We start from the raw sequence: 27595 nt of genomic DNA on the forward strand, positions 1-27595 counted from the left end.
CTTACTAGCCTGGCATCTCCTCCCTCTTGGAAGCAGCCATGATGCCGGATAGATTTGGAGGGACTGGTGGTGTCAGCACCAGTACTGTCATTTGGAATCTTGCATTTCCTTCAGGTGGGTCTTTTCCTTGTGCTTATGCTCCTTTTTCTGGCTGTGTGCCTTTGTGCAGCGGCAGAACGATGAGCCCCCAAAGATGGTGCTGGAGCCTGTCCGGGTGCAGGAGGGCTCAGCTGTGGTTGTTACCAACGCCTCCCTCAGCCTGCAGGACTTGGACACCCAGAACAGTGAGCTGGTCATCGTGGTGAGCCAAAGCCCTGAGCATGGTATGTCCTGACAGGCTGGGGGGGTGAGGGACAGGGGGTCTTTCTGCACTGGTGTCTGTCTGTCTTCACTGTGTGCATGCAACAGCCCCTGATGTGAGAGGGGAGCCTAGCACGTGGGATAAAGCACATTTGGCCCAGCAGCCACAGGACTGTGCTTGAGGACAGCCCTATTGTTGGAGAGCTGTCTCTCACTCTTGGAGGGAGGGGAGAAAGAGGCAGTGCATGCATTTCCCTGGGACATTCCCTGCTGTGTTCCCCCTGTCCCTGTTGTCAGGTGGCATCTCTCTGCAGTGGCAAAGCCAGGCAGGGTGTCAGGTGAAGGCTCTGTCCGCAGCAGGCTGTTTCCTCCCCGCCGTGCTCATCCATCCGTTGTTTGCCAGGTCAGCTCCGCAGAAGGCAGAGCGTGGTGGAGCCCCCGGAGCAGGGACAAGTGCTGTCCAGGGGCTCTTCCTTCACCTACCAGGACGTTTTGGACGAGCTGATCGTTTACACTCGGAGCGGTGCGGCAGCACAGACAGACGAGTTTGGCTTCTCCCTCACGGATGGGCTCCACACGCAGGCAGGGAGGCTGGAGTTCTCCATGGAGCTGCCAAGGAAGCAGCCACCTGTGGTAGCTGTCAACAGGGACCTGCAGCTCCCAGCTGGTATGGGGACAGGGATGAGAGTCACACTGCTTAGTGCTGCTGGGTGGTCCAGTCTAAACAAGTCACTTCATTGGGCTGGCTGAAAGCTGATTGTAGATTTGCTCTCTCTGGTGCAGGCTCTGCAGCTCCACTCACGGCTCAGCACCTGAAAGCAGCAGCTGGTCGTTCAGGGGACACAACTGTCAGATTTGTCCTGAGGGGGGACCCCAGCAGGGGCCAGCTGCAGCTGACCACAACTGATAGTCCAGTCCAGATCTCTGCCAAAGGACCCCTCAAAAGTTTCACCCAGGCTGATATAAACAAAGGTGAGAGTGCTGGACTTTAGGTACTCTCGGCAAGTATATAAACCAAGGCTGCTTTAGGTAGTTCTGTGAAGAGCAGGGAGTTGGACCTGGTGATCCTTATGAGTTCCTTCCAATTTGAGATATTCTGTGATCCTGTGATGTTTATGAGAGGGAGAGGATGACTTGATGTAGGAAAGGGAGAGGGAAAGAAGTAAGAGCAGGTTGTTATGTTAGAGCAGAACCATGGATTGTTAAACATACGTTAAAAAGTCTCCCTCAGCAGAGGAAAAAGAACAGAGAGATGTCGCTGTTGAGCCGCTAGCAGAGAAAGGACCCAGGTTCTCAGTGTGGCAAGAAAAAAAGAGATTTATTATTTTGATTCCAACTTACATAGACTTTTCAGAGGTCACCCAGATTGGTCAGTCAGAAACCTCCCCCTAGGCCCGATTGGCCAGGCCTGAACTGTCCAAATCTTGAGACACTGTTTCAATAACATCCAAACTTTATCTTTGTTTATAAAACACAGGAGAAAGTTCTCATGGGAAAGACTTGTGCTAGCCACAGAGAGAAAGGAATGAAACCCAAATCCAGGAGCTCTGTCAAGCCCAAGTCCCTAGGCTGATGGTGCCAGCCTGCTTCCAAAGTTAAATGCCACAGCCTGTAATAAAGCATCTCTTTTCTCCTGTCCCTCCCTCCAGGGCACGTGGTGTACAGCCACAAGAAAGGGGATCCCGGTGGAAATTTCCCCTTCACCTTTGATGTGATTGATGGAGATGGCAACAAACAGACGGACCAGGTTTTTTATATCCATGTAATAGGTAAAAAGTAGTGCTGAAGTTTTGTTTTCTTTGCTACAGAGCTCAGACCTGCTCACAGATTGCCACCCCACATGTATTGCAAGGCAAAATGTAATTCTCGAGATGCGGATTTGATGCGCTGTCAGTTCAAATGCCTTTGAAGTGAGGGGCATGGGAGATTTTGCAGATGTAAGGATTAGCTCCTTGGCTTCTGACAAGCTCACTGAAAAGGTAGAAAAATTCCCCTAAATATCTACATGCTGTTTAGATTGTCTTTAAGACATCATGTTACCATCCCTGATGAATGGTAAGGCCCGAAGTTCCTGTATTGGAATTATGAAAATGTTTTGCATGTGTGTTGTCTTTTGCTTGAGCACAAGTACCCGAGGGAAGGAAGGTGAGTGTCTCCTAACTCAGCTTTGTATTTAACCCTTCCAGAGGACAGATTTCCCCCCTCCATCATCACTAACAAAGGGCTGGTACTGGATGAGAACTCAGTGAAGACAATCACAACGCTCCAGCTCTCGGCTACTGACCAGGACAGCGAGGCCTCCCAGCTCCAGTACAAGGTCACCCGGCAGCCACAGCTGGGCCACCTGGAGCATGTGGCCTTCCCAGGTGAGCAGGGAGGTGTTGGGCCCTCAGAGCAGCAAAACACTGGCAGCTTTTGAGCCCTAAACATTTACTGCAGGAAAAATTTGCTCAGAGACAGCAGTGCAGAATTCTGTTTCTCATTAGAAATCAAATGGACATTAGCCCAGAGAGTTGGAGGATAGGTGAGTGGAGGCAGACCAGCCCAATAATCACAGCTGAGGATTTATTCAGCCTCTGGGACAGTTTATGGCCCTATTGCTACTTCTGCATCAGAAGAAAACCTTTGGCTTTTGCTGTGAACAGCACAGTACCCTAAAGAATCCATCCCTTAATGACCATGGAAACAGCCCATCTTGGTGAACCTGCTTTCTCTCCCCCTCTTGGGCACTATGTCCCTTGATTCCTAAAACCCAGCCTCTTTCCCTAGCTGTGCTTTGGAGGGAGGAAGGGAACTGTCCACTGAGTTTAAAGGAAGCTACATTTGGGGTGTGATGTTTTTTCTGGATAATGAATTCTGGTTGTTCAGGGAGGGGTGCTGGTCAGTCCTGTGGAACTCAGCAAATAATTACCTGCACACGTGATCTGAATTTTAGAGCTGCCTTTCATGCCTGCTGACAGTGTGTGTGTGCTGCCCCTCTCTGATGAATTAATCTAAATCTATGCTGTCATATAATATGCTCTTCTGATTTTATTATCCTCATCTAAGATTATATTTCTTCTTAGCATTAGATTTCTCATTAACATGAGATTAAAGTGGAAATATCTGCTATGTGTTTTCAAAAATCAGACAGTCCCTGTACTGCTCAGTTTTAATGTGTGGTTTGCCTCATCTTCTCACCAAAAACGTGTTGAAAGGGCAGGAATAATGAATGAGTTATAATAAGCAAACCCCCTGCTGAGAGTAAATTAAAAACTTGCAATATTTTTGTCTAAATTGCAAATTAAACAGTGCATCTTGTACTTTGGAGACTTGAGTTAAGGATTTTATTCCTTCTGTTATTTAAAATGTGATGATGATTCTGATTTCTGCTTTTTCATGTCTGTAAGGGACTAAGAAGGATACAGAGTCACAGACTGGGAAGGAGCTGTAGTCATGATTTAAATGACCTAAACCTAAGGAGAGAGTACTGAAGTATTCAAAAGAGAACCCAAACCTTTACAGCTAATGAGCTCTGAGGAAGTCTTAGCTGATTCTTCCATTTTGGCTCATTTATTTAAATCACATCCTGGTGTCTTTTGTAGTGTGGCCAATACTTGTCAGCAGCCATTTGCCATGATATATTGGTGGCAAACTTCTTGTCAGGGTGTTTGTTGATAACAGCAGTAAAACTGTTGAACACAGCAATGAGATTTAAAAAGCTCAAGTGCTTCTTAAAATGCTTGTCAGGTACCTTTCTGTGGCTGTGTCACACCTAATGGCCTGTAAAGTTGTCACTATAAATCAGTGCTGAAAAAGGCACTTGGTCTGTACTAAATGCAGGGGTACAAGGAGGGGTAGAGAGAGCAGACACTTGGAAAGCATTTTGGGAAACTGCTGTGAGGCCAGGAGGCCTTTAGCTCATCCTCAGTGATGAGGATGGCTTAGTTGGACCAAGGTTGGGTTAGTCCTGCCCAGCAGTGGCAATTCAAGTGTCACATGGACCATTTTCCTCCCTGCTTCTCTCCCCCTCTGCCCCGGGAGGCCCACTCCCAACAGGATGTTCTGACAGTGTGAGGTCAGAAAAACCTGGACTTCTTTTGGCAGAAGTAGTTTTTAGGAGGTTCTGTGCCAGCTAAATCCCTTTCTCAGCTGAGGTTCATGGGACAGACTTGGAGCAGAACAAGCCAAAACTGAGTCCCTACGGCTAGATATGTCCCACTTCCTGCTGTTTTTCCCTGCCTCGCTCTTTCTGTTGCACATTTTCCCCCTACTGTTCATTTTCCAGGGACAAGAATTAGTTCCTTCAGCCAGGCAGACCTGGTTTCTCGCAGCATCCAGTATGTCCACACCAGTGACATGGAAAAGCACACGGATGCCTTCACCTTTTCTGTGTCTGATGGGACAAACGAGGTCAGTCCCACCGTGGCTTTTGCCTGAGTCTGAAGGTGCCCTGGGCAGAGGTGGCTGCTGTTCCTTCTCCTGCTGTGAGAGTTCCTACATCCCTCAGGGCAGGGAGTGAGCCCTGTGCAGGGAACTGAGAGCCACCTGCCAAGTGGCCTCGTGGGACTGGCTCACCAAGATCTGAGTGCATGCTTTTCAGCTGCTTGCCAACTGCTCCTGGAGCTCAGCTTTGATCCAGTGCACTGACGGCGTAGTGACGACAGTCAGACCCTGGAGAAATGCCTTTTTCCTGCTTTCTGAAAGAGAAAAGGCAGAGCTGCACAGAAAGGGAGAGGGGCAAAACAGAATGAGAGGGGGAGGGAAAGTGGATGTCCATAAATATCACAGAAAGAGGGAGAATTAATTAGTGGGGAGGGATAGAAAAGGTCATGTTCACATGATTGGGGCTTAGAAGCTCAGATTTACTCAGTAGACTAGGCTGAAATGAAATGACCCAAACTGGGGGTTGCTGTGCTATTGCAATGAAGTGGCACTCTTGGAAGGCTGAATTCATCACAAGAGGCTTTTCCTCCTGTCCTAGGTGAGCCAGACATTTGACATCACCATAAACCCCGTGGATGACTCCTTACCTGTAGTGCAAAGCTTTGGGATCACAGTTCAGGAAGGGGTGAGAAAAACCATCACTGAGTTTGAGCTCAAAGCAACAGATGCTGACACAGAGGTAAGGCAGGACTCCCCCTGGCCTCCTCCCTCCCCTCTTCTGCTGTTGGGAAAATGGGCTTGTCTTCAAAGACTTATGCCCTTGACACTAAGTTTATGCCTAGCATGGATGAAAATGGCATTTCCTCCCCTTCCTGGGTCTGGCCAGAGGCTGAGCTGTCTAATGTTGGCTCTACCTCACTGCTACTTCTCCTGCAGCAAGAGCTCTCCCGGCTGCCTGTTGTTGTCCTGAGCCAAAATCCTCTCCAAATGTTTTTGCTGCTTCCACCCCGGCAGAAGTGGCAAGGGACACATTGTCTGGAATGGCTGCAGGACTGGGGGCTGCTCTTGTGTTCATGGAGCTGTCACAGGGGTGGGAGCTGTCTCAGACCAGCTGAACCAGCAGTTTGTGGGATGTGTCTTGCTCTGTAGTGAGTCATGTTGGGACAGGGATAAGGACAGAGGAGGGCTCAGGGGGAACCAGAAACACATTATGTTAGCCCTGCTTGGAAACATGAACACAGGGAAGCTGCCTGGGCAGAAAGTCTCTGGTTGGACAGGCGTGTCCTGGTCCTGAGGTGAGGTCCCCAGCTTTGTCCCTCCATGTGCAGGTGGAGTCCATCACGTTCCGGGTGGTGCAGCCACCCCGGCACGGGCTGATCGAGCGCAGTGGCCGCGGGCAGCGTCGCCTGCCGGCCAGCAGCTTCACCATGGAGGACATCTACCAGAACCGCGTCAGCTACAGCCACGACGGCAGCGGCGCGCTCAGGGACCGCTTCACCTTCACCGTGTCTGACGGCACCAACCCCTTCTTCGTGCTGCAGGACGGCGGGAAGAAGGTCAGCGAGGAGGAGGAGGAGTGGGAAGGGGGCCTTGATCCCGGCAGAGATGAATGGAGCTAAGCTGGTGACATGGTGGGTGAGGCTCTGACTCCGGGAGTAACACCCATCTCTCTGAACTTCTGTCAGGTTGTGACGGCAGCACCACAGCGCTTCCAGGTGGACATCCTCCCTGTGGATGATGGAACACCCAGGGTGGTCACCAACCTGGGCTTGCAGTGGCTGGAGTACACGGATGGCAAGGTAACACCTGCCTGGGCTCAGCTTGGGTTGGTTCTCAGGCTGTTCCAGGAGAAGGGGCTTTGCAGGAAAATATCCTGATCCTTCAGCATTTTTATTTTTGTGGTGGAGAATACCCACCCCGGGGTATATTTTTAGCTTTGCTGATGGTGGAGATGTCTTGATGATGTGCTGCAGCAGCCATGGCAGAGATACATGGCTTTCCAAAGATATGGAGCAAGAATTTCTTGCTGTAACATGCCTTTGTTTTGCTGAAGCCCAAACAAAACCCCAGGACACTCTCAGCTTGTTTTTGAGGAGCCAGCATTAACTGCAAAGAAACACTTTGGTTCTTCTCAGAAAACATGAGTGGAAGGCACTGTAGTAAGAAATTGTATTAAGAAATAGCTATCTCAGCTCAAATTCCTCACTTCAGGAAAAGCACTTCTGCAGCCTTGTGCAGCTCAATTTTCTCTCTTTCTCCTGCTGTTAAAAACATTTTGTTTTTGAAGAGAAAGCAAAATGTGGTGGAACTGAGTCAGATCCATGTCAGCACAGCTCATGGAATAGAGGTTTCCAGGTGAAACCAAAAGATTTGTCCTAGCTTATAGTCCCAGCTAGATTAGGGCTGGACAGCTGCTTTGGAATTTGTTTTCCTTTGAGCCACATTTGGTTTTTTAATTTAAACAAACCAGGTGTGAGTCAAAATTTAAATCCTTCTTGTGTTGTGAAACACCTCGAGAGGTGCCTCTCTGTTTAAGGCTGCTCTGTGCTTTCACATCCCTGGATTTTCCCTCATGGAGAACTGTTTTGACAGAGGGATGGTTGGGCTTTTTGTGTGAACAGTCAATCAGACTTGCACTGCTGGAGCTTCAGTTTTACTCCCTTGGTTTGGCTTTAATCCAGGTCACCAATCTCATCACTAAGAAGGAATTACTGACGACAGATCCTGACACAGATGACAAACAGCTGATCTACGAGATAACAACTGGTCCCAGAAATGGTCACGTGGAGAACAAGCTGAAACCAGGGACAGCTGTGACCACCTTTACGCAGGGTATGGAGCTGGACTGTGTCCTGCTGCCTTTTTCCTTCAGCTGCTTCAGTTTTGTTAAGATAAGGTAAAAAAAGGTGGGAGGGGAGAAGACAAGGGGCAGATCTCCAAAGTGTGTCAAAAATAAGCATTAAACTTTGCTGTCAGTTGCAGAAATCCTATAATTTCTTAGAGATGGCAACCTGAGTCCTGTAGCCACACCCAGGTTCCCCGGAGTTGTTAGAGCTGGAGATGTGACTTGGGGCAGTAAAGAGGAGTTGTAGATGTTGCAGGTGCATCTGATCATCACAAGGTCTGGTAGATGTGCAGCCAGCAGTGCAGAGTCAGCAATGTGGGGAAAGCTCACTCTTGCAGGGCTGAGGGAAGGGCAGGCGAGGGGGTAACTGCTTCCTGTGCCACTGTGATCTCTGATCCCTGTGGCCATGTGGATCCGTGTCTCCATGCTTCTCATCTATAAAACTGCCACTGGATTTCTCTCTTGGCTCACTGGATGTCCCCTCCTGGCAGAGGATGTGAACCAGGGCCTCATTCAGTATGTGATGCACGAGGAGAAGGTTCAGGAGACCATGGATAGCTTTCAGTTCCTAGTCAAGGACAGCAAACCCAACGTGGTCAGCGGCAACATCTTCCACATCCAGTGGTCCCTCCTCAGCTTTACACACACCAGGTAAGTGGCACAGGTCACAGCACTTGGCTGGGAGCTGGGCTCTTTCATGAGGTCCCTACAGCATGGGAATGGAATTCTGTCAGTGAGGAGAGGGACCTGCAGGGCTAAACCATGGAGCAGCTGCCCTATGCCCAAGTCCTTCGTTATTTTTGTGCCTTGGATTTTCTGCAGAGGCCACACTCACCCTGAGTCTGTGGTGCTCAGGGTCACACAAACACACAGCGTTTGCTCCCCAGCCTGTTATTTGTGTCTGCTTGATCCCTTTCCAGCTACAAGGTCAGGGAGAGCGCCAGCTCCATGAGCATCACTGTGAGGCGGCTCGGGAACCTCAACCAGTACAGCATTGTCCTGTGCCACACTGAGCAGGGAACAGCCACTGCTGGATCTGGATCACAGCCTGGAGAGCAGGACTATGTGGAGTATGCAGGGCAGGTAGGTGGGGACACAGGAAAGGGACAGCCTGACCATACCTGCCACCAAGCCTGGAGGAAAGAACAGATGAAAAGTGATAAAAACACCAAGGAGGGTGTATTTCTTTTGTAAAATCATGTGGGTCGTTTGCTGTCAGGAGAGGAATGACTCGGGCCAGAGTGAGACAGGAAGGACAGGAAGCTCCAGAAGGCAGTCCAAGCACAGCAGCTGGATTGCTGCCTTCCAGGTGCAGTTCGAGGAGCGGGAGGACACCAAGGCCTGCACCATCACCATCAATGATGACAGCGTGTTCGAGGGCACGGAGAGCTTCTCCGTGGAGCTCAGCATGCCAGCCTATGCCCTGCTGGGGAACATCACTCGGGCCACTGTCACCATCACAGACCCTGAGGATGAGCCCACGCTGCAGTTTGACAGAAGCACGTTCCATGTCAGCGAGAGTGCCGGCTTCCTCTCAGCTCCTGTGGAAAGGAAAGGTGGGTTGGGCCGGGCAGGATGACGTGCTGACCTTCCCCAAGGGGGACATGTGCAGAGGGGAAACTGTCATGGCAGAGAGGGAGACCTTGGGGTTTGCCTGCTTATGGTTTTGGGGTGTTCTCTGATGTTGTAGAAGAGGTTCTGTGGCACAGCTGCAATGGCAAACAACACACAGCGCAGTGGGTTTTATTTTTTCACTCTTGCCTATCTCTGCTGTTAAAGCTTCGTGGTTTTGGATTTGTTATAACTCCCAGCACGAGCAGGAACAAACCCTTGTATTTATCTGCTGCTACTCTGTGATCTGGACAATGTTTTATGTGGACCCTGTCACTGGGCTGGGTGTTCTTTAGTAGGCAAGTTTCCTGGGTGTGGATTAGGAACATGCCTGGAAGTAATGTCTAAGACAGCTGCTATGCAGACAGCTGCTATGCAAGTTTAGGAGCAGGGATAGTGTTCTTTTTCTCTCCTCCCCCTTTTTTTGTGAATGCTGCTTTATTATTTAAGTGAACAGTGTCTCCACCAAGCATAAAAGTATTTCCACAGAGTTACAGGATTTTCCTGTTGCTTCCTAGGGGATGCCAGCAGCACCGTGTCTGCCATCTGCTACACCATCCCCAAATCGGCCAAGGGCAGCAGCCTTCACATGCTGGAATCCGGCTCCGACTTCAAGTCCCGGGGGCTGGTGGATGAGAACCGCCTCATTTTGGGGCCAGGTGTCACCGTGGTGACCTGTGATGTCACTCTGATCGATGACAGTGAGTATGAGGAGGAAGAGGAGTTCGAGGTGGTGCTGGCCGACGCCTCGGACAACGCCCGCATCGGCAGCCGGGCTTCAGCCAACGTGGTCATCGCCGGTCCCAACGACGCCTCCACGGTGTTCCTGGGGAACGCCACCTTCACTGTCAGCGAGGCTGCAGGTGAGGAGCAGGGGGCTGTGTTGGGCTGCTCACTGTGGAAGCTTTCAGCAGGAAGAGGTGTCAGAAGGAGCAACTCGAGGCACAGCAGAACCATCAAGGATGTGCAGAGGGGCTCTGCGGTTCCCTCTGTGCTGAGGGGGAGGCTGGGAGCTGGAGCAGTGCTGAAGGCAGAAGGCTGTGCCGAAGGGAAAGGAGTGTGTGTGTGGTACATGGCTGCTCTCTCAGTTTGCTCTGTCTCGTGTGCCACTGCAGGACACATTGAGATTCCAGTGCTCCGGCAGGGACCTGACCTCTCCACACCCACATCAGTGTGGTGTGCCACTCGGACATCAGACCCGCCCTCTGCCAGCCCGGGAGTTGACTATGTCCCCAGCTCCAGGAAAATAGAGTTCAGGCCAGGCAAGACAGAGGAGGTGAGGAGCCACTTAGACTCTTGCTGTGTCTGCTCTGTCTGGTGACACTTCTCTTGTATTTCTGTACATATCTACCATTTGTTTTAAAAATCCTCTCAGGGCCACTTGAGAACTGTTAATGAGTCTGCTAGGCACAGACTCCCATCCCATCAGCACTCCAGCCAGGGGAGATTTGGTAATGGCACCTCTTCCAGCATAAAGATGGCTGTGTGTTCTCTGAAATGATATGCTGAATTTATGTAGAACATTCTTTCCATTGATCAGTGGATTCAGTAAAGGCCTGACTTTACATTAGACTCCCAAATGTGAGTGCTGGGAAGGATGAAACCTTTGTACCTCTAACAGCAGGAATTCCACTTTCCTCCCAGTTCTGCCCCCTGACAATCCTGGATGATGCACAGTACCCGGTGATAGAAGGGCTGGAGACTTTTGTTGTTTATCTCAGCTCCCCACACGGAGCCGAGCTGGCAAAGCCCTTCCAAGCCATCGTGGCCATTAATGACATCCTCCAAGATGGTAAGTGATCCCTGGCAGCTGTATCCTGTCCATCCCAGCCTCTGAGTGGATCCTCAGCACTGCTTGGCTCTGCTTCTGCCCCCCTGCAGTGCCCAGCATGCAGTTCACCAAGGACACCTACACGGCCAGGGAGAAGGAGGGGACCCTGCACATCCCCATCTTCCGCACAGGGGACCTGAGCTATGAGTCCTCTGTCAGGTGCTACACCCGCAGCCACACAGCACAGGTCATGCAGGACTTCACAGAGAGGAGGGACGCAGAGGAGTCTCGCATCACTTTCCTGAAAGGCGAGAAGGTGAGCTGGACCTGCCTCGTGGAGGAACCAAGAACCATTACTGGCAGAGGTTCACATCTCCTCCTCGGCTCTGCCTCATCAGAGGGAGCTGACAGAGATTGTCCAGATTGGTTTAAGATGACACAAATTCTTTTCCTGGCAATATGACCTGACTCTGAAGGGGTTGTGTGTTTCATGATTAAACTGGTTAAATTGTGAAATGCAAATCTGCTGTGTCAGGAGGACTGTGGGTTTGTGGAAGGAGATGCTTTTGCTTCTGTGTCTCATCATGTAACGGTGTGGTTTGTCCACACTGAAATAGCAGCCCTAAAACCAGAAGGGTTTCTTCCAGGATGGACAGCACTTGGATGTGAAACCCTGGATGGGGAAGTACAGCTTGGCCTTTACGTGGCTTCACTGGATTATGTGGATTTATCAGTGTTTGCTGCTTTCTCCTCTTCACTTGGCTTTAGGTGAAGAACTGCAGTGTTCACATCAGTGATGACTCTGCCTTTGAACCAGAAGAGCAGTTCCAGCTCTATCTGGGTAGCCCACTTGGAAACCATTGGAGCGGAGCTAGGATTGGGAAGATGGATGTGGCCACCATAACTGTCACCAATGATGAAGATGGTGAGTGAGGCTGCTCAACAAGGATGTCGTGGTGGTTCCAAGGGAATCAGCACAGTCCCATCAGTGCAGTACACATGGATGCCTTCATTGCCATGGTCACAGCCCTGTGTGCAGCTGGGCTGAAGGGAGGGGTTGAATAACAGTACTTGGACCCACCGCCTCTCCCGTGTCCCATTCCCCTGCAGTTCCACGGGGAGTTGCTGTGCTTCCCCTGGGAGATGTTCCCTTCTCTCCATCACGGGCTGGAGAGATCTTTGGGGGAGGAGGGGGATGCCAGGTCCCTCAGGCTCCAGCGGGGGCTGGAGCACCAGCACATGGCAAGGATTTGGGGGTTTGAGGCAGGCAGGGATGGGAGGATCATTTGCCATCTGCAGCTCAACACACTTGTTAGGTTTTGCCCTAATTCACACCCAAAGCTGTTTGGCCCCTGCTTTGAGGAGCCCCTTGCTCTGAAGGTGTGTAGGTGAGCCCGAAAGGAGCTGAGCTGAACCAGCCAGCGGTGCAAACCTGGGGCTTTTCCCTCCATGCTCTCCCCGCAGCCCCCACCATCGAGTTCGAAGAGGCCGCGTACCAGGTGCGGGAGCCGCCGGGCCCCGAGGGAGTGGCTGTGCTGCACATCCCGGTGCTCCGCAGGGGCGACCAGAACAGAACCTCCAAGGTGCGCTGCAGCACCCGTGACGGCTCCGCGCAGGCCGGCGTGGATTACTACCCCAAGAGCCGGATGCTCAAGTTCAGCCCAGGTGAAGGGGCCTTGCAGGGAGGGTTGCAGGTGGGGGCGTGACCAGGGACATTTTGTGTGTGTCAGAACATCCAGGAGATTTGGGAAAAGCCACTTTCTGTGTGAGGTTTGCTGTAATCTTATAATTCAAAAAAGCTGGCGTGTTAAACAAAGGGTGATAAGACCAGAGGAAGAGCCACTGGCACCTGGCAGAGTGAAGTCCTCCTCAGGAGAGGTAGGACTGTTAACATCTCAGACCGTGTTGCTGGACCAAGAAGCTTTCACCAAACAGCTCTGGACACCGGTCTGAGGGAGAGCAGGGAAGGGAATGTGCTTTGCATCCCAGATATTTCCTTCTGACAGCTAATACAAGACAGTCATTATTAATCCTCGCATGGCATCTGCTAGTAAATCTATCACTGGATCGATCGGATCAGTTGTCATAACCTGAGCTTTATGCTTCGAGTAGACTTCTGTGGGTAAATTATTAGCAGCAATGAGTGGAAATAAAATTTATAATGTGTACTTTATCATCATGTCTCTGTGGTCACAGCCTAGAGCAGCTGCACAGGGTTTGTACAAGAACTGCAGAGCAGTCTCTGATGATGGATCGACTTCTCTCTGTTTTTCTTACATTCACTCCCACAGGTGTGGCCCACATCATGTTCAAGGTGGAGATCATGTCCAATGAAGACCGGGAATGGCATGAGTCCTTTTCTCTGGTGCTGGGCCCAGATGATCCAGTGGAAGCAGTTCTTGGAGACACCAGCACTGCCACAGTGACTATTTTGGATCAGGAGGCAGCAGGGAGCCTGATTCTCCCAGCACCTCCCGTGGTGAGTGGATGTGATTTAGTGCCCTTCAAGTACGGACTGGAAACCGCAGTGTGATTTCTGAAATAAAATGTAGAGCTGTGCTGACAACGTGGGAGGGAAGGATGGCTTTTTCCACCCTTTCCCTGAGCCCCAGCTGAGCGCTGCCCTCTTGCATCCACACAGGTCGTCACCCTGGCCGACTACGACCGCGTGGAAGAAGTGACCAAGGACGGCGCTAAGAAATCCCCTTCCCCAGGGTACCCCCTCATCTGCGTCACCCCCTGTGACCCTCACTTCCCCAAGTACGCCCTCATGAAGGAGCGCTGCAGCGACGCTGGGATCAACCAGTCTTCCATCCAGTTCAGCTGGGAAGTGGCAGCGCCCACGGATGGCAATGGAGCGCGGTCGCCTTTCGAGACCATCACGGACAGCACGCCCTTCACCAGCGTCAACCACAGGGTACGCGGGGAGGCACAGCGGGGCTGCAGGGGCACGGAGATTCTGGCCTGAAATCCCCTTGGATTTGGGACTTGCTGGGAGACACAGTTGTTGGGGTTTAGAAAATTTAGCGCTGTTCTTCCCTGAGCCTGGCTGGAAGCACTGCTGGTTTCCCCCTCCTTGTTCCCTCAGGTGCTGGACAGCATCTACTTCAGCCGGCGGTTCCACGTGCGCTGCGTGGCCAAAGCTGTGGACAAGGCTGGCCACGTGGGGACCCCCCTGAGGAGCAATGTGGTGACCATAGGCACAGACAGTGCCATCTGTCACACACCTGTGGTCGCAGGGACAGCCCGAGGGTTCCAGGCACAGTCGTTCATTGCCACGCTTAAGTACCTGGATGTGAAGCACAAGGAGCATCCCAACAGGTATGAGGCTGGAGAAGGGGGAATGCAGCCCTTCAGCAGCCCCCCTAGGGTTACAGAGGTGCCTGGGCTCACAAGGAGAACCTGTGTGTGAAAACACATCTCTCCTGCAGCATGGGGTGCTCGGGTTCATGCTCCCACTCTCTTCTCACATCCTCCTTGGCTGAGGGGTTGCCCTTTCTTTCAGGAATTGGGAGTTGGTGGGACAGCTTAAGGAGTAGATGTGCAGCTGGGGAAACCCAGCTGAAACTAAACATCAGGCTCACCTGCCTGGGCTGTGCTGCTGTGGGGATCCTGTGCCTGCCAGGGTTGCTCTCTTCTGCTGTCTCAATGTGGTTTTTGTTCCAGGATCCACATCTCAGTGCAGATCCCCCACCAGGATGGGATGCTGCCCCTCATCTCCACACTGCCGCTGCACAACCTGCATTTTCTTCTCTCTGAGTCCATCTACAGGCAGCAGCATGTCTGCTCCAACCTGGTCACTGTCAGAGACCTCAGAGGCATCTCAGGTAACCTTCAATGCCAGCCTTTGCTTCCTGAACGTGGAAGCCTGGAAAGAAATGTGGAGAGGGCGGCTTTGTCTTCCTCTGGGCTCTCTTGACATGATGTAAATAACACCGAATCTTCCTGTTCTAACAGGAGTGGATGTCGCTGTTGAGCCGCTAGCAGAGAAGGAAAGCCCCGATTCTCAGCGTGGCATAGAAAAAAGTACTTTATTGTTTGAATCCAACATATATATAGACTTTTCAAAGGTCACCCAGATTGGTCAGTCAGAAACCTCCCCCTAGGCTTGATTGGCCAGGCCTGCACTGTCCAAATCTCGAGACACTGTTTTTAATAACATCCAAACTTTATCTTTGTTTATAAAACACAAAAAGAATTCTCATGGGAAAGACCTGTGCTAGCCACAAGTGACCAGAGTTGCCCCATTGGAGATGAGATTCCATGCATGGGAATGTTTGAACATTGCTCTGTTTGAGGAGGTTGTAGCTTCACTGGTGATTTTCTGCTTTTCAAATCTCTCTTGCGACATCCACACTGTTAGAGAAGGATCCACAGGGTTGGTTGCCCTGTCTGGGTCACTGAGGTCTTCCACAAGGCAACAAAATCAATTCACTGCTGAAGGAAATGTGACAGCTGAAAAGGACAGGCAGACTGTCTCTGACAGCCCAGGGAATAAGATCTACACTAGATCCATGGTGGGCAGTGGGTTGCACTTCATTCTGGTAATTCCATACTCAACCTGTTCCTTGTTTCTTAAAGCTTAACTTCAATCTTGAATGAATAGGTCCATAAGTTCAATTTTTAGGATGCTTATCCCATTCCTGCAATATTTTCCCCTGTGAAGACCTGAGTATGTCCAGTTTGACCTCCAGGATAACGAAGGGAGAGGAGCTCCCATGATTCCAGAGTGAAAAAACACCTCCATACTCCGCCTTGGGCTGTTTAAAATCAGAGAGATCAGTGTCCTGATGTCTCTCACTCCAGAGGCAGGGTTCCTGGATGAAGTGACCCACGACAGCTTCGTGCTGGGCCCAGGCTATGACCGCCCCTACCAGCTGGACCCTGCGGTGAGGGAGCCCAAGAGCATCCAGCTGTACCAGCACCTCAACCTCAAGAGCTGCATCTGGACCTTTGACGCCTATTATGACATGACTGAGTTAATTGATGTCTGTGGAGGCTCTGTCACTGCTGACTTCCAGGTGAGAGGCACATCCAGAGCTCTCCCATGTATTCCACATCTCTCTGTTCTTAGGCACAGCTCTGCATTGCACTCAGGTGTAGTTGCTGCTCTGCTCTGTACAGGTGGAGTGTGGCTTTTCCCTCCTTTCACCTGGAAGTGAACAGTGCTGTGTGCACTTTTAAAATTTATTTTCCTGGAGGTAACATAGGTTTTACTTGCTTAATCTTCAGAGAACGAGGAATACATACATATATATTTTTAATGTAAGGCCATACTTGAAATACAAAACAATATAAGTGGGCAAGGGACAGAGCAGAGACAGATCAGCCTGTGCTCCACAGCAGAGTGAGGTCATGGGATATTTTAACTCATTTCTTAATTAACAGGCTTGCAGACCAAAAGCCAAAAATGTTCTTCTATAAATTAGTGGCTTTCACTATTTGAGGTATCTCACTGCCCTCTCCTGGCTGTATTATCCAAGTGCATCCCACTACATCTCCCTTAGGTTCTTGCATTAAATTCCCAGTCAAATTGCTATGGCCAGCATCATCTCTTTTAATTCCTGCCAGCCTGGAATACTTCATTAATTTTCCTTTTATAGCTTCAATTGTTTGCACAAATCCAGAGGAGCTACTTGGCCTGAACAAGTGCCCAGTGGAGCATGTGGAGCCTGGCACCAGCCAGGCTGGAATGTTTCCCTGAGCTCTCCAGGGCTTGCAAAGTACAGCTGTACTCTGCAGATAATAGATGCAGAGCTGTGGGAGGCCTGAGCAAGAAGAAATGCTGATTTTTAATTCACAGCCTTGGAAACTGGGAGGTTTTGAGGTGAAATGGTGCCCAGAGCTCCTTTGCCCCATGGCCCCAGTGAGCCTTAGCGCTGCCTCTGAAATAAAGCACAAGTTTGTCTGAGGTACCAGCGTGTAAAGAACGTTCAGAGTCACCTCTGGCTTCATTTGGAAGGTGCATAACCCCCTTCCTGGGGCTTTATTGCCAGGTAAGGGACTCTGCCCAGTCCTTCCTGACAGTGCATGTCCCTCTCTACGTGTCCTACATCTACGTGACGGCGCCGAGGGGCTGGGCTTCCCTGGAGCACCACACCGAGATGGAGTTCTCCTTCTTCTACGACACCGTTCTCTGGAGGACAGGTGAGCCTGAGGCACTCCAAGGGCTACTGAAGAGTTGCCTCCTTCATGTTTTTCCCTTGGTTCCTACACCACCATCAGAGTGCTGAGGGAGGGGGGAACTCGGAATATTTCCTTCCTTTGTGCTTGTGGGAGGCTTGGGCAGCCCATAGATAAAAGAGGAGACGTGTAGCTGACTCACTGGAGGATGATGCCAATTAAAGCCTGCCTTTTGGAGATCTCCCAACTGCTGCTGGGGCTGGCAGAGGAGCGAGGGCGCTGTGTGAGCTCCCAGTGCCGCTGTCCTTGCAGGGATCCAGACGGACAGCGTGCTCTCGGCCCGCCTGCAGATAATCCGCATCTACATCCGCGAAGATGGCCGGCTGGTCATCGAGTTCAAGACACAGGCCAAGTTCAGAGGTGAGGGCAGTGATCCTGACAGGGACACACGCCAGTGTCACACACAGCTCTGCTCTGACAGGGCAGGCAGCAGAACAGAACTCCTCTTCCCACCAGGAGCCTCTCAGTGCTGAGGTGCACGAGGTGAGGCCTCTCCGTACTCTGCCTCCTGTCACCTCCTTGTCCTTCCCCAGGGCTGTTTGTCATGGAGCACCACAGCCTGCCAGATGTCAGGTCCTCTTTAATGACTCCAGAGCACCTGGGAGGGATCGAGTTTGATCTGCAGCTGCTGTGGAGTGCTCAGACTTTCGACTCTCCCTACCAGCTCTGGAGAGCAACCAGCTCCTACAACAGGTGAGGGCTGGGGGTCCAGTCCCCTTCAGCAGCTTCCCACAGCACTGTGTTCTCCCTGGTCCCCTTCCAGCAGCCCCAGCAATAGTGTGGAATGCTCAGGAGCTTGGTCAGAGCTGGAGCATGTGGGGAGTTGCTGTCAGGGCTGGAAACACTGCTCTGCTGAGGGAAAAATCAGCTCAGCTCCTTGTAAAAGCATTTTTCCAGCAATGAAGCCCATGGAAAGATCAATCCCAGAGGCGACAGTGCATTTCAGAGGGTCACATTAAACACCCCAGGTCCAATTTGTCCCTAGACAATGCTGGATGGACATTGCTGGGTCAAGAGAGAGGTGCTGCCCTGGGTGAAGGGCTCAGGGCTCTGCTTGGTGACTGCAGAGTCTCCTGTCTGTTCCCAGGAAGGATTACTCTGGAGAATACACCATCTTCCTGATCCCCTGCACGGTGCAGCCCACGCAGCCGTGGGCAGAGCCTGGAGACAAACCCCTGCCCTGCACAGCTCACGCTCCTGAGCGGTAAGGAGGCCTCATCCGACGGCAGCGGGGCAGGGTCAGCCCCTTTGGGGTGCACATGTGTCCAAACTTCATCTCTCCTGTTTCCTTCCTTGTCCCAATTCCAGGTTTTTGATCCCAATTGCCTTCCAGCAGACAAACCGCCCAGTTCCAGTTGTTTACTCCCTGAACACGGAGTTTCAGCTCTGTAACAACGAGAAGGTGTTTCTGATGGACCCCACCAAATCTGAAATGTCTCTGGCAGAAATGGATTACAAAGGGACTTTTTCCAAGGGTAGGATTTACCCTTCCTGTTCTGCTTGTGCCCAGTGTTTCTGCTCTCACAGCTTCCATTTTCTGAAGAGGAAAGGGCAAAACCCAGACTTGGCTTTGCCTCTTCCACAGCAACAAATGACATTTTGAGCATCTTACAGCCCTGTAAAACAACATGCTCTGGCACCGTGTTTTGTCACCCCCCACACACCAAACCCTTCTCAAACAATCCCAACCCTTCTAAACCCAGGCCACATGTGGTCCGGTACATTTGGTTTTAGCAGTGTTTTCCCTGTTGGGGAATTTCACCTGCCCCTCTTTCTCCCGACCTCCCCAGGGCAAATCCTGTACGGGCGCGTGCTCTGGCACCCGGAACAAAACCTCAACGCTGCTTACAAGCTGCAGCTGGAAAAGGTCTACCTGTGCACAGGCAGGGATGGCTATGTGCCCTTCTTCGACCCCACGGGCACTGTGTACAACGAGGGCCCCCAGTACGGCTGCATCCAACCCAACAAGTACCTGAAACACCGATTCCTCCTCCTGGTGAGTCCTCTGCTCCTGCTTCCCCTTGGGGATTTTCCCTGGCAACGAGCAGATAGTGACTGCAAAGGGATGAGGAAAGAAACGTGGTGGTTGTTTTGCAGTGCTGGTGCAAACCGTGAACCCAAGATCAGTTTTTCCCAAACACTCTTTGTCCATGAGTGTTTCTTAATCCATGCCTATGTGTAGGTGTGCAGATGGGGCATTGGGATGAGATCCCTTACACAGGTGTTGTGTGGTGCCCTGGCTTCCAACCTGCCTGTGGAAAGCACACAGCATCCCTCATGACACCTCTCTGACTTCCAGGACCGAAACCAGCCAGAAGTGACTGATAAATATTTCCATGATGTGCCTTTTGATGCCCACTTTGCTTCCGAGCTGTCTGAATTCCACTCAGTGAGCAGCATGCCTGGAGTTGATGGATTTACTCTCAAGGTGGATGCCCTCTACAAGGTACGTACCCAGTGCTTTTGGTAGCCCAAAACTGACCCCTTTGCCCAGGACCTCCCAAATTCTTGAATTGTAGTTCCTGGGCCTTCAGAAGCCAACTCTGAGACAGGAAACGGGGATTATGGGTTGGATTATTCTGGTCATTTTAAGGTGTTTTTTTCTCCTGAAGCACCTGGGAAAAAGCTCTTTGAAAACACATTATTCGTGTTCCTGAATAAAATATTGCAGTTGGCCGAGGCTGAACACCTCACTTGGTAGTCAGTGTTACTTCAGGTGCTTAGAAAAACCCACTCAGCAGACTTTGTCAGGAAACGGGACACAAAACACACCAGCTCTCAACAGAACCACCTGATGTAAAAGCCATCATTAACATTCCCTCTGTCCCTGCCTTCCCTTTGGGAAAGGTGGAAGCTGGACACCAGTGGTACCTCCAAGTGATCTACGTGATCGGCCCCGAGGGCACGGCCGGGCCGCGCGTCCAGCGCTCCCTGGCTCGCCGCTGGCAGCGCGGCCGCAGGGACCTGGCCGAGGGGGCCGGGAGGGCGGCGCTGCATGATTCCCTCATCTACGACAACGAGGGCGACCAGCTGAAGAACGGCACCAACATGAAGTCGCTGCTCCTGGAGCGGGAGGAAGCTGCCGTCGCAGCCTCCTTGTCCCAAACGGGCGCTTCCCTGGGCAGTGCCTTTGCCGCCCTCACCCTGCTGCTGCTGGTGCTGTGCGGAGTTTGCCTCCTCGCCAGGAAGTGCCGCAAGCTGCGGAGGAAGCGGGAGGCTGCCAGGGGCGCTCCCGAGGAGCTCCCCTTGAACACCAAGGTGGAGTTGCCCCGGGGCGCCCCGAACGCCGTGGGCAGCCGGTGCTGCACCGTCAGGAACGTTCATCCACCGAGGGAAAGCGGCGGCGCCTGCCAGGGGAAGGGCAGGAAAGTGAAGCAGGTCAACTTGGAAGTCAAAGTCCACAGTAATTTGCACGACGGCACGGAAGTTTAACAGAGCACGCACATTGGGAAAAGCTTTTTATAAACTGTAAAATAAAGATAACCCAAAACTGAAAACCCCCGCGGGTATTTTTATAGTCTGGCGAGCAGGGGCAGCTGTCACTTCCCTCAGCTCCTGGCTCAGCGGCCTCACCACTTGGCACCGCCGACCTCTCTGGTGCCGCTTCAGCTCGGGCGGCCCCGCCCCCAGGGGCTGGACAATGTGGGGAAATCATACCGCTCGCCTGGCAGGGAGGGGGCTCCGAGAGAGCCGGGGAGCAGCGGGGCTCCTCTGGAAGAGAGCAAAGCTGAAATAAAAACTTAACCCGGTGTGACCGGTGTGTCCCTTCCTATGCCGCTCCTTCGGTCCCCCTCACTCCCCTGGGGCGCGGCGGGCGGGAGCCGCACGGGGCTGCAGTCCCGGGGAAGGCAGGGAGAGGCGGGCGGTGCTGTGCCCCGGGGCGCGGTGGGCTCGGCCGTGGCCATGCCGGGTGGCGCCGGGACGGGAGCGCTGCGGGGCTGCGGCGCCACCTGCCCACGCGGGGGCGCTGCGCTCGCACCGCGCTCCGTGTCCGCCAGAGGGCGCCGCGCACAGTCCCGGGGCTCACGGCGGGGAGCGAACCTGCGCCGGGGAAGCGCCGCCTAGCGGCGAGCGGCGAGCGGCGAGCGGCGAGCGGCGAGCGGCGAGCGGCGAGCGGCGAGCGGCGAGCGGCGAGCGGCGAGCGGCGAGCGGCGAGCGGCGAGCCCGCTCCGATCCCGATCCCGATCCCAGCCCGCTCCGATCCCGATCCCGATCCCAGCCCGCTCCGATCCCGATCCCAGCGCCTCTCCTGCCGCCGGGGGAGAGGCAGCACCGCCCGGGGCACCCCGGCGGGCGCCAGCAGGACCCGGACCGCCCATCCCAGCTCTGCCTTTGAGCTCCGTCGACTGCGTTCGGTCAACCTCGTCCCGGCATCGTAGCAGGAGGGGTCAGCGAGTCCACGCTAGCGTTTGGCCAGTCCCCACGGCGGTCTGAGCCCCAATGCCGCCTCGGCCCGCCGTCCCCGGAACCCGCAGCCCGCCCGCCGGGGGAGAGGCAGCACCGCTCCCGAGCGGACACCGGCAGCACCCGGCCCCGCACCCCCGGCCCCAATCGCGGCCCCGCCGCAGCGCCCCGGGCTCCGCGCGGTCCCCGCCGGGAGCAGCCGCAGGGCCGAGACCCGCTCAGGGCGAGGGTCCCCAGAGCTGGCCCGGGCGGGGCTATAGGAGCCATGGGGGCTATAGGGGCCATGGGGGCCATAGGGGCTATAGGGGCCATGGGGGCTATAGTGGCTATAGTGGCTATAGGAGCCATAGAGCCATGGGGGCTATAGGGGCCATGGGGGCTATAGGGGTCAGGAGGGCTATAGGAGCCATGGGGCCATAGGGGCCATAGGGGCCATAGGAGCTATAGTGGCTATAGGAGCCATGGGGGCCATAGGGGCTATGGGGGCCAGGGGGGCCATAGGAGCCATGGGGCCATAGGGGCCATAGGGGCCATAGGAGCTATAGTGGCTATAGGAGCCATGGGGGCCATAGGGGCTATGGGGGCTATAGTGGCTATAGGGGCTATAGGAGCCATAGGGGCTATAGTGGCTATAGTGGCTATAGTAGCCATAGGGCCTATGGGGGCTATAGGGGCTATAGAGCGGCACGGCCTGAGGGGCTATAGGGGCTAGGGGAGCGAGGCGGGGCCAAGTGGCGCGTGCACGGGGCGGGGCGGCACAGGTGCTCAGGGCGGGGTCACAGGGCGCGCGCGGCACGCAGTCTCAGAGCTCGCTCGCAGCGCGCGCCGCAGGTGTGAGGCGTGAGGAGCTGCAGCGCGCCTGCGCGGGGCGGGGCCGAGGGCATTTGAGCTCCGGCAATCGCCGCCGCCGCCATTTTGTCCGCGGCGCTCGGCGGTGGCGGCAGTGGCTGCTCGGGGCTCCCCGGCGGGGCCCAGGTGAGGTGCTTCTGTACTTCTCTTCATGTCTCTCTACTTGTCTCTACTTTCTCGCTGTCCTTCCTTTCTCCTCTTCCTCCCTTCCCCCTCTGCCGCCCTCCCCCGTCTGCCTTCCAGCCCGCCCGCCCCCTCTCTCCCCTCCCTGCCCCACCCGGCTGCCCTCGCTGTCCTACTGCACACCCCGACCAGCCCCTGCCCTCCTGCCTGTCCCCTCCTCACATCGCTGCCCAGCCTGACTCTTCCCTCTGCTCACTGTCTGTCCCTCCTGCCTGCTCCTTCCTCACCCCCACTACCCAACCTGACACTTCTCTCTCTTCGCACCTCTATGCCTTCTGCCTGCTCCCTCCTCACATCACTACCCAACCTGACACTTAGCTCTGTTCCCCCTCTGTCCCTCCTGCCTGCTCACTCCTCATCCCATTACCCAAGCTGTCACTTCTCTCTGTTCCCTGTCTGTCCCTCCTGCCTCTCCCTTCTCATCCCCACTACCCAACCTTGTCACTTCTCTCTGTTCCCCAGCTATCCCTTCTGCCTTGGTCTGTTCCTCGTTTCTGCCCCTCCGCTTTCCATTCCCCACCTGACCGGCCTCCCCCTACCCACCTCCTTATCCCCCCTGCTCTGTCCCCTTGATCCGCTCTTTGACCCCCTTATCCCTTTCTCTCTCTCCCCGCAGCCGCGGGGTTCGGGGCGCCGCAGAATAAAGCCCAGAGGGTCGGAGCCCAGCGCCCCTCCCTGGAGCCCCCACGGGGCCGCGCCCGCTCGGCGGGTCCCCCATGCAGGTCACAAGCACCGCCCGACAGCGCCGGGGCTCCGGCTGTCCCCACATCACACCGGGGCTCCCGGGAGGGTCGGGCTGGGGTTGGGGGTTTAGGGTGGGCCCCCTCCTCGGGAGGGGATCCGGGGGGGTTTAGGGTGGGAGGGGGGTGGGTTCGGGGAGGGTGGGGGGTGGGGTTAGGCAGGGCTCCCTCCGGAGGAGAGGGTCCTGGGGAGGGGTTAAGGGGCGGGGTTTGCCCCTTAGCCCCACCCATCCCGGACCCTCTCCGCAGGGGAGGGGGGATGCTGCTGTTGTGAACAAAATTTTGACTTCTCTTATTTCACGGGACAGACAAATTTGCCTTGGAGACAAAATTGTTGGATTCTGAGACCTCTAAAGCTGAGGAATGCAAGATCTCCACTTCTTTTCCTTGTATAACTTCTGAGAAAACAAAAAATAGAACTTTGCAGGTCTTGCTGAATCCAAAACTGTGGAATTACCAATTACTCTAAATCACTGCAATTCTATTTTTGAATCCTTGCCTTCTGTTGCCACCTATATCTATAAATATGCATTAAATCTGCCTGTACACAGCCAAATTTCTCTGAAATTCAGTCATCTTGCTCTCGCTGCATTTGAAACATTTCCTTTTGCCCTTCAGAATAGGTGGAGAGTCCCTGGCAGTGGCCCAGAGCACGTATGCAGTGAGTTGGTTTAAGGGCAAGGAGTTAAACCTGGTGTTTGGATTGCAGCTCAGCATAGCCAGAATTGTAAGTTGGCACCAATTGACATCTGGGAATGAAGAGAGGAGTTGTGTCCCTGCTTTTGGGGCTCCTTTGGGACAGTCTGGGACACCTGGAGCCTGGCAGGCTCCTCTTATCTGAGCTGTTTAACTCCTGATGCCCTTGGGATTGCAGCCTTGGATCATTTTTGGGGGCAAAATTAAGGAAAAAGTGCTTCTTTCTCCTGCCTGTCAGGTGGGAATTCTGTTTGTTCAAATGTGTTAAATTCAGCTCAGTTCATGAGCTCATATGTGTGTTTATGGCACTTCTGAAGTCTTGCTGAAAACACTGCCAGATTTGTGTGAAATTTCAATTTGCAGTGCTGTGTTTTTGTTGCAATGATCAATTTGTTACAAACCAACCCAGCAGGGAATCATTTGTATCCTTTTTGCTGGTGGTTGAAGTTCTCTGTGTAGCATTTCCCTCTTTGTCTGCTGTTCCTGTGGAATTCCTGGAGCTGGGAAATGCTGGGTGCTTCACATCGCTCTGTTCATGCTCACATGGCTCTGTTCTGCCTAGGGGAGCACGGTGAACATGAATATTATGGGATGGATCTACTCCAGGGTTCAGCATCTCCTGGGATCTGCAGGTAGGTCAGTGACATTTTGCATTGCTGTCACCTGCCTGTGTTAATAATTTATTAATTCATCACTGCAAAGCACGCTAATTATTGGAGCTAGGGAGAGCAATCCCAACACCTTTTGTCTCATAATCTCATGTTCTCTCAGGTTACTGCAGCTGCTAAAATGCTGGGGCATTTTTGGGGTTGCCAAATTTGGAGTTGGTGGCTTGTGGAGATGAAATGTTTCACATCCTCTGAGCAAAGGACAGGCTTGAAAAATTTCCTGAAGGGTGTCAAAGCTTGCCTGTAGCTGTCTGATCATAAAAGTGACATTTGAACAATTCTGGGGTGTGTTCCCTTCCCTCAGAGCCGTGGGCATGGTGGCTCTGGTGTTGGGAATAAGGCCAGGCTTTGTTCCTGTTACTGCAAGGTGCAAATGAGGAGTTTGGCTATGCTGAGTGGGAGTGGTGGTCATGTTTAAATAAAATCAATTTATATACACATTTATGGCTCCAAGGCAGGTGTCTGCCCTGTGTCAGGCTTCACTTTTACACTTTAATCTTTGAGTTGTGCAGCTCTTGAGCCTTGAAGTTGGCATTAAACTTGGTGTACCTTGTTGTGTCCAATAAAAAATGCACTAATTGGGCTGAAAACCCAAATTACTGCTTGGATTGTCAGCTGACTGTGTGGTGTTGCCTTCCCAGGGGGTGTCACTTGTCTCTTCTCACTGAGCTGTGCTTTAATCCTGCGTTACCTGGGCAGGAGAGCAGAGAAACTGCTTTGTAAAGAGCAAGGCAAGACAGGTGAGTGCTGGGGCTGAGCTGGAGCAGAGCCTGCCAGCTGCTCTGCACAGGTTTGCATTTGGGGTTTGCATTTGGGGTCATTCAGTGGCTGCTGCTTCATGTCCTCACAGTTACAATCTTCATTTTTAGATGAAGTTTTAGTTGTAAGCACTAGTTGGTCAGGCAGAGGCATTTTTTATATGTCATCTTTAGAGTCATCTAATCGCCATTTTATGCCATTTTTAGAGTCACTTTTTTTTATACAAATAAAGGTTTACACCTAATTTGATCTGTGCCATGACCACCTGTTCCTTGTTTTTTGAAGTTGGTCTGATTTCCTTTAGTAGGAGTGCAGAACCATGGAGCTTTCATCAGGCAGTGTGTGTTGAGTTTTCCATGTGGGAGAATTTAGAGCAATGAGAAATGAACTGAATTTAATTGAGATCCAAGGAAGAACATAGGGAATCCATGGGATGGAAGCACCTCAAAGCCCATCCATCCCACCCCAGCCATGGCAGAGACACCTCCACTATCCCAGGCTGCTCCCATCTGGCTCCAGGCAGGAATTTTTCCAACTGATGGAACATTTCCTTGACCAGTGTTTGACTCTGCTGCTCAGGACTTGCAGAGGCTTTGGAGCTTTTGTCCATCAGCTCAGGGAGAGAGGGACAGCTTGGTTTGGGACTGTGGGTTTTACACTTGGATCTCCTGGAGTGATTCCCACTGGGGAAACTGCAGCCAGGCAGGGACAGGGATGTGCTTTAGGAGGGATTTGGGATCAGATTTGGGATTGTCCTAGGTTGCAATATAGATGTAGTTAAGTATTCTATTACCACCAGCTGTGGGCTGTTAGCTGCTATCACCTGCTAATGACCCACTCCGGATGACAGGCAATGGGCCATCAGGGACCCACCGTGTGACTCATGGACTTATCCCATTGTGGGATGCTCTGCCCAGGAGGGAGGAACCAGGTGTTCCCACCTGGATATAACCTGGCCTTGGAACTGCCTGAGCTAGCCCTGTCTACTGGGTTCCCGGAGGACAAGAGCTACCACTGAATCTTCAGCTGGAGACTAGACCTTCACAGGATCACTGCTTCAACTGGACTACTTCAGTTGGACTGCTACTACCACCCTAACAGGGTGTTAGGTTGTATCTGACTTTGTCAGTGCTTTTCCTTGTATTATTTCACTTATTTTTAATTTCAGTCTGGACTTGTGATCTCCCACTGGTTTGTTTTCAAACCAACACAAGCCACAGGGGGTGCCTGGAGCAGGAATTCTCCAGGATCTCCATGGAAAAGGATGGAGCAGGGATTTTCCAGTGTCTCCATGGAAAAAGGTGGTGCCTGGAGCAGGAATTCTCCAGTGTCTCCATGGAAAAGGATGGAGCCACAGCTAATGCCTGGAGCTGGGATTCTCTAGATTCTCCATGGAAAAGGTTGGAGCAGGAATTTTCCAGCATCCCTAAGGAAAAGGATGGAGCCCAGGTGGTCCCTGGTTCTTGGAATGTGCCAACATTCCACCTCCACATGCTGCTGGAGCACAGATCCATGGATTTGGGCTCCAGGAGTCTCCTCCTGCCCAACTCAGGGATGAGCACCCCAGGGATGGTTTGGGGTGGAATCACTCCCAGGTCAGTGGGATGGGTTTGCCCTGCCAGGCTCTGGGTCAGTCCTGCTGCTCTGTGTCATTGCCTTTGGGTTGGGATTCCTTCCCTCTGGGGTTGCTCCTGGGCAGAGCAGGACATTGTTGGGGAGCTTTGGTTCATCCCCAGGGCTCTGCTGGGCTGGTTTGTCCTCCCTGGGATCTCCCTGGTAACGGAGCAGGGGAACTGTGTGCCTTTTGTATTTTTATCCTGGCTGGAAATACCAGCCCTGGCTAATTTTTGCCTTTGCTTTTGCCCACTGCGCCCCTTGGGCAGCAGCAGGTTGTGCCTTTGGCTTCCCAGGGATTGCAGCTGCCTGGGAATGGGGGGCCAGCTGGGATTTAGGGTCCTTCCACCCAAAAAAAATTTAAAAATTAAAAAAAGAGAAAAAAGAAAAAAGATAAAAAAGACCACAACAGTTTGGGATGAGGATTCCCTGGTGTTTGGGATGAAGATTCCATGGTGTTTGGGATGAGGATTCAGTTAGATTTTTGAGGATTTGTTAGAGAATCATTTGGTGTTTCGGGATGAGGATTTTATGGTGTTTGGGATGAGGATTTTAAGGTTTTTTGGGGTTGTGCCCTTGGGGTTGCACCCCGCAGCTCTCTGCTCCT

General features: G+C 52.8%; 1 protein-coding gene across 1 annotated transcript in view; it reads left to right on the plus strand.

The window, feature by feature from the left end:
• FRAS1 (Fraser extracellular matrix complex subunit 1) overlaps positions 1 to 20572 on the plus strand; it is a 109986-nt gene extending 89414 nt beyond the window's left edge. Inside the window, exons 42-73 of the mRNA XM_085059861.1 lie at positions 170 to 323; positions 704 to 967; positions 1084 to 1272; positions 1950 to 2069; positions 2487 to 2666; positions 4568 to 4692; positions 5264 to 5404; positions 5994 to 6221; positions 6351 to 6464; positions 7347 to 7497; positions 8002 to 8161; positions 8431 to 8593; positions 8820 to 9066; positions 9640 to 9984; positions 10237 to 10397; positions 10766 to 10913; positions 11003 to 11208; positions 11661 to 11817; positions 12357 to 12557; positions 13184 to 13371; positions 13534 to 13809; positions 13981 to 14213; positions 14559 to 14719; positions 15699 to 15913; positions 16889 to 17039; positions 17328 to 17435; positions 17609 to 17768; positions 18163 to 18279; positions 18384 to 18550; positions 18866 to 19071; positions 19375 to 19521; positions 19923 to 20572. Of these exons, the coding sequence (XP_084915987.1) occupies positions 170 to 323; positions 704 to 967; positions 1084 to 1272; positions 1950 to 2069; positions 2487 to 2666; positions 4568 to 4692; positions 5264 to 5404; positions 5994 to 6221; positions 6351 to 6464; positions 7347 to 7497; positions 8002 to 8161; positions 8431 to 8593; positions 8820 to 9066; positions 9640 to 9984; positions 10237 to 10397; positions 10766 to 10913; positions 11003 to 11208; positions 11661 to 11817; positions 12357 to 12557; positions 13184 to 13371; positions 13534 to 13809; positions 13981 to 14213; positions 14559 to 14719; positions 15699 to 15913; positions 16889 to 17039; positions 17328 to 17435; positions 17609 to 17768; positions 18163 to 18279; positions 18384 to 18550; positions 18866 to 19071; positions 19375 to 19521; positions 19923 to 20507 (6168 nt within the window). The 3' untranslated portion in view covers positions 20508 to 20572. The remainder of the gene's footprint in view (positions 1 to 169; positions 324 to 703; positions 968 to 1083; positions 1273 to 1949; positions 2070 to 2486; positions 2667 to 4567; positions 4693 to 5263; positions 5405 to 5993; positions 6222 to 6350; positions 6465 to 7346; positions 7498 to 8001; positions 8162 to 8430; positions 8594 to 8819; positions 9067 to 9639; positions 9985 to 10236; positions 10398 to 10765; positions 10914 to 11002; positions 11209 to 11660; positions 11818 to 12356; positions 12558 to 13183; positions 13372 to 13533; positions 13810 to 13980; positions 14214 to 14558; positions 14720 to 15698; positions 15914 to 16888; positions 17040 to 17327; positions 17436 to 17608; positions 17769 to 18162; positions 18280 to 18383; positions 18551 to 18865; positions 19072 to 19374; positions 19522 to 19922) is intronic.
• The last annotated feature ends 7023 nt before the right edge of the window (positions 20573 to 27595 follow it).

This window comes from Lichenostomus cassidix, chromosome 4, assembly GCF_008360975.1.
Source record: "Lichenostomus cassidix isolate B80296 chromosome 4, HeHo_3.0, whole genome shotgun sequence".
In the NCBI taxonomy this organism is placed as follows: Eukaryota; Metazoa; Chordata; class Aves; order Passeriformes; family Meliphagidae; genus Lichenostomus; species Lichenostomus cassidix.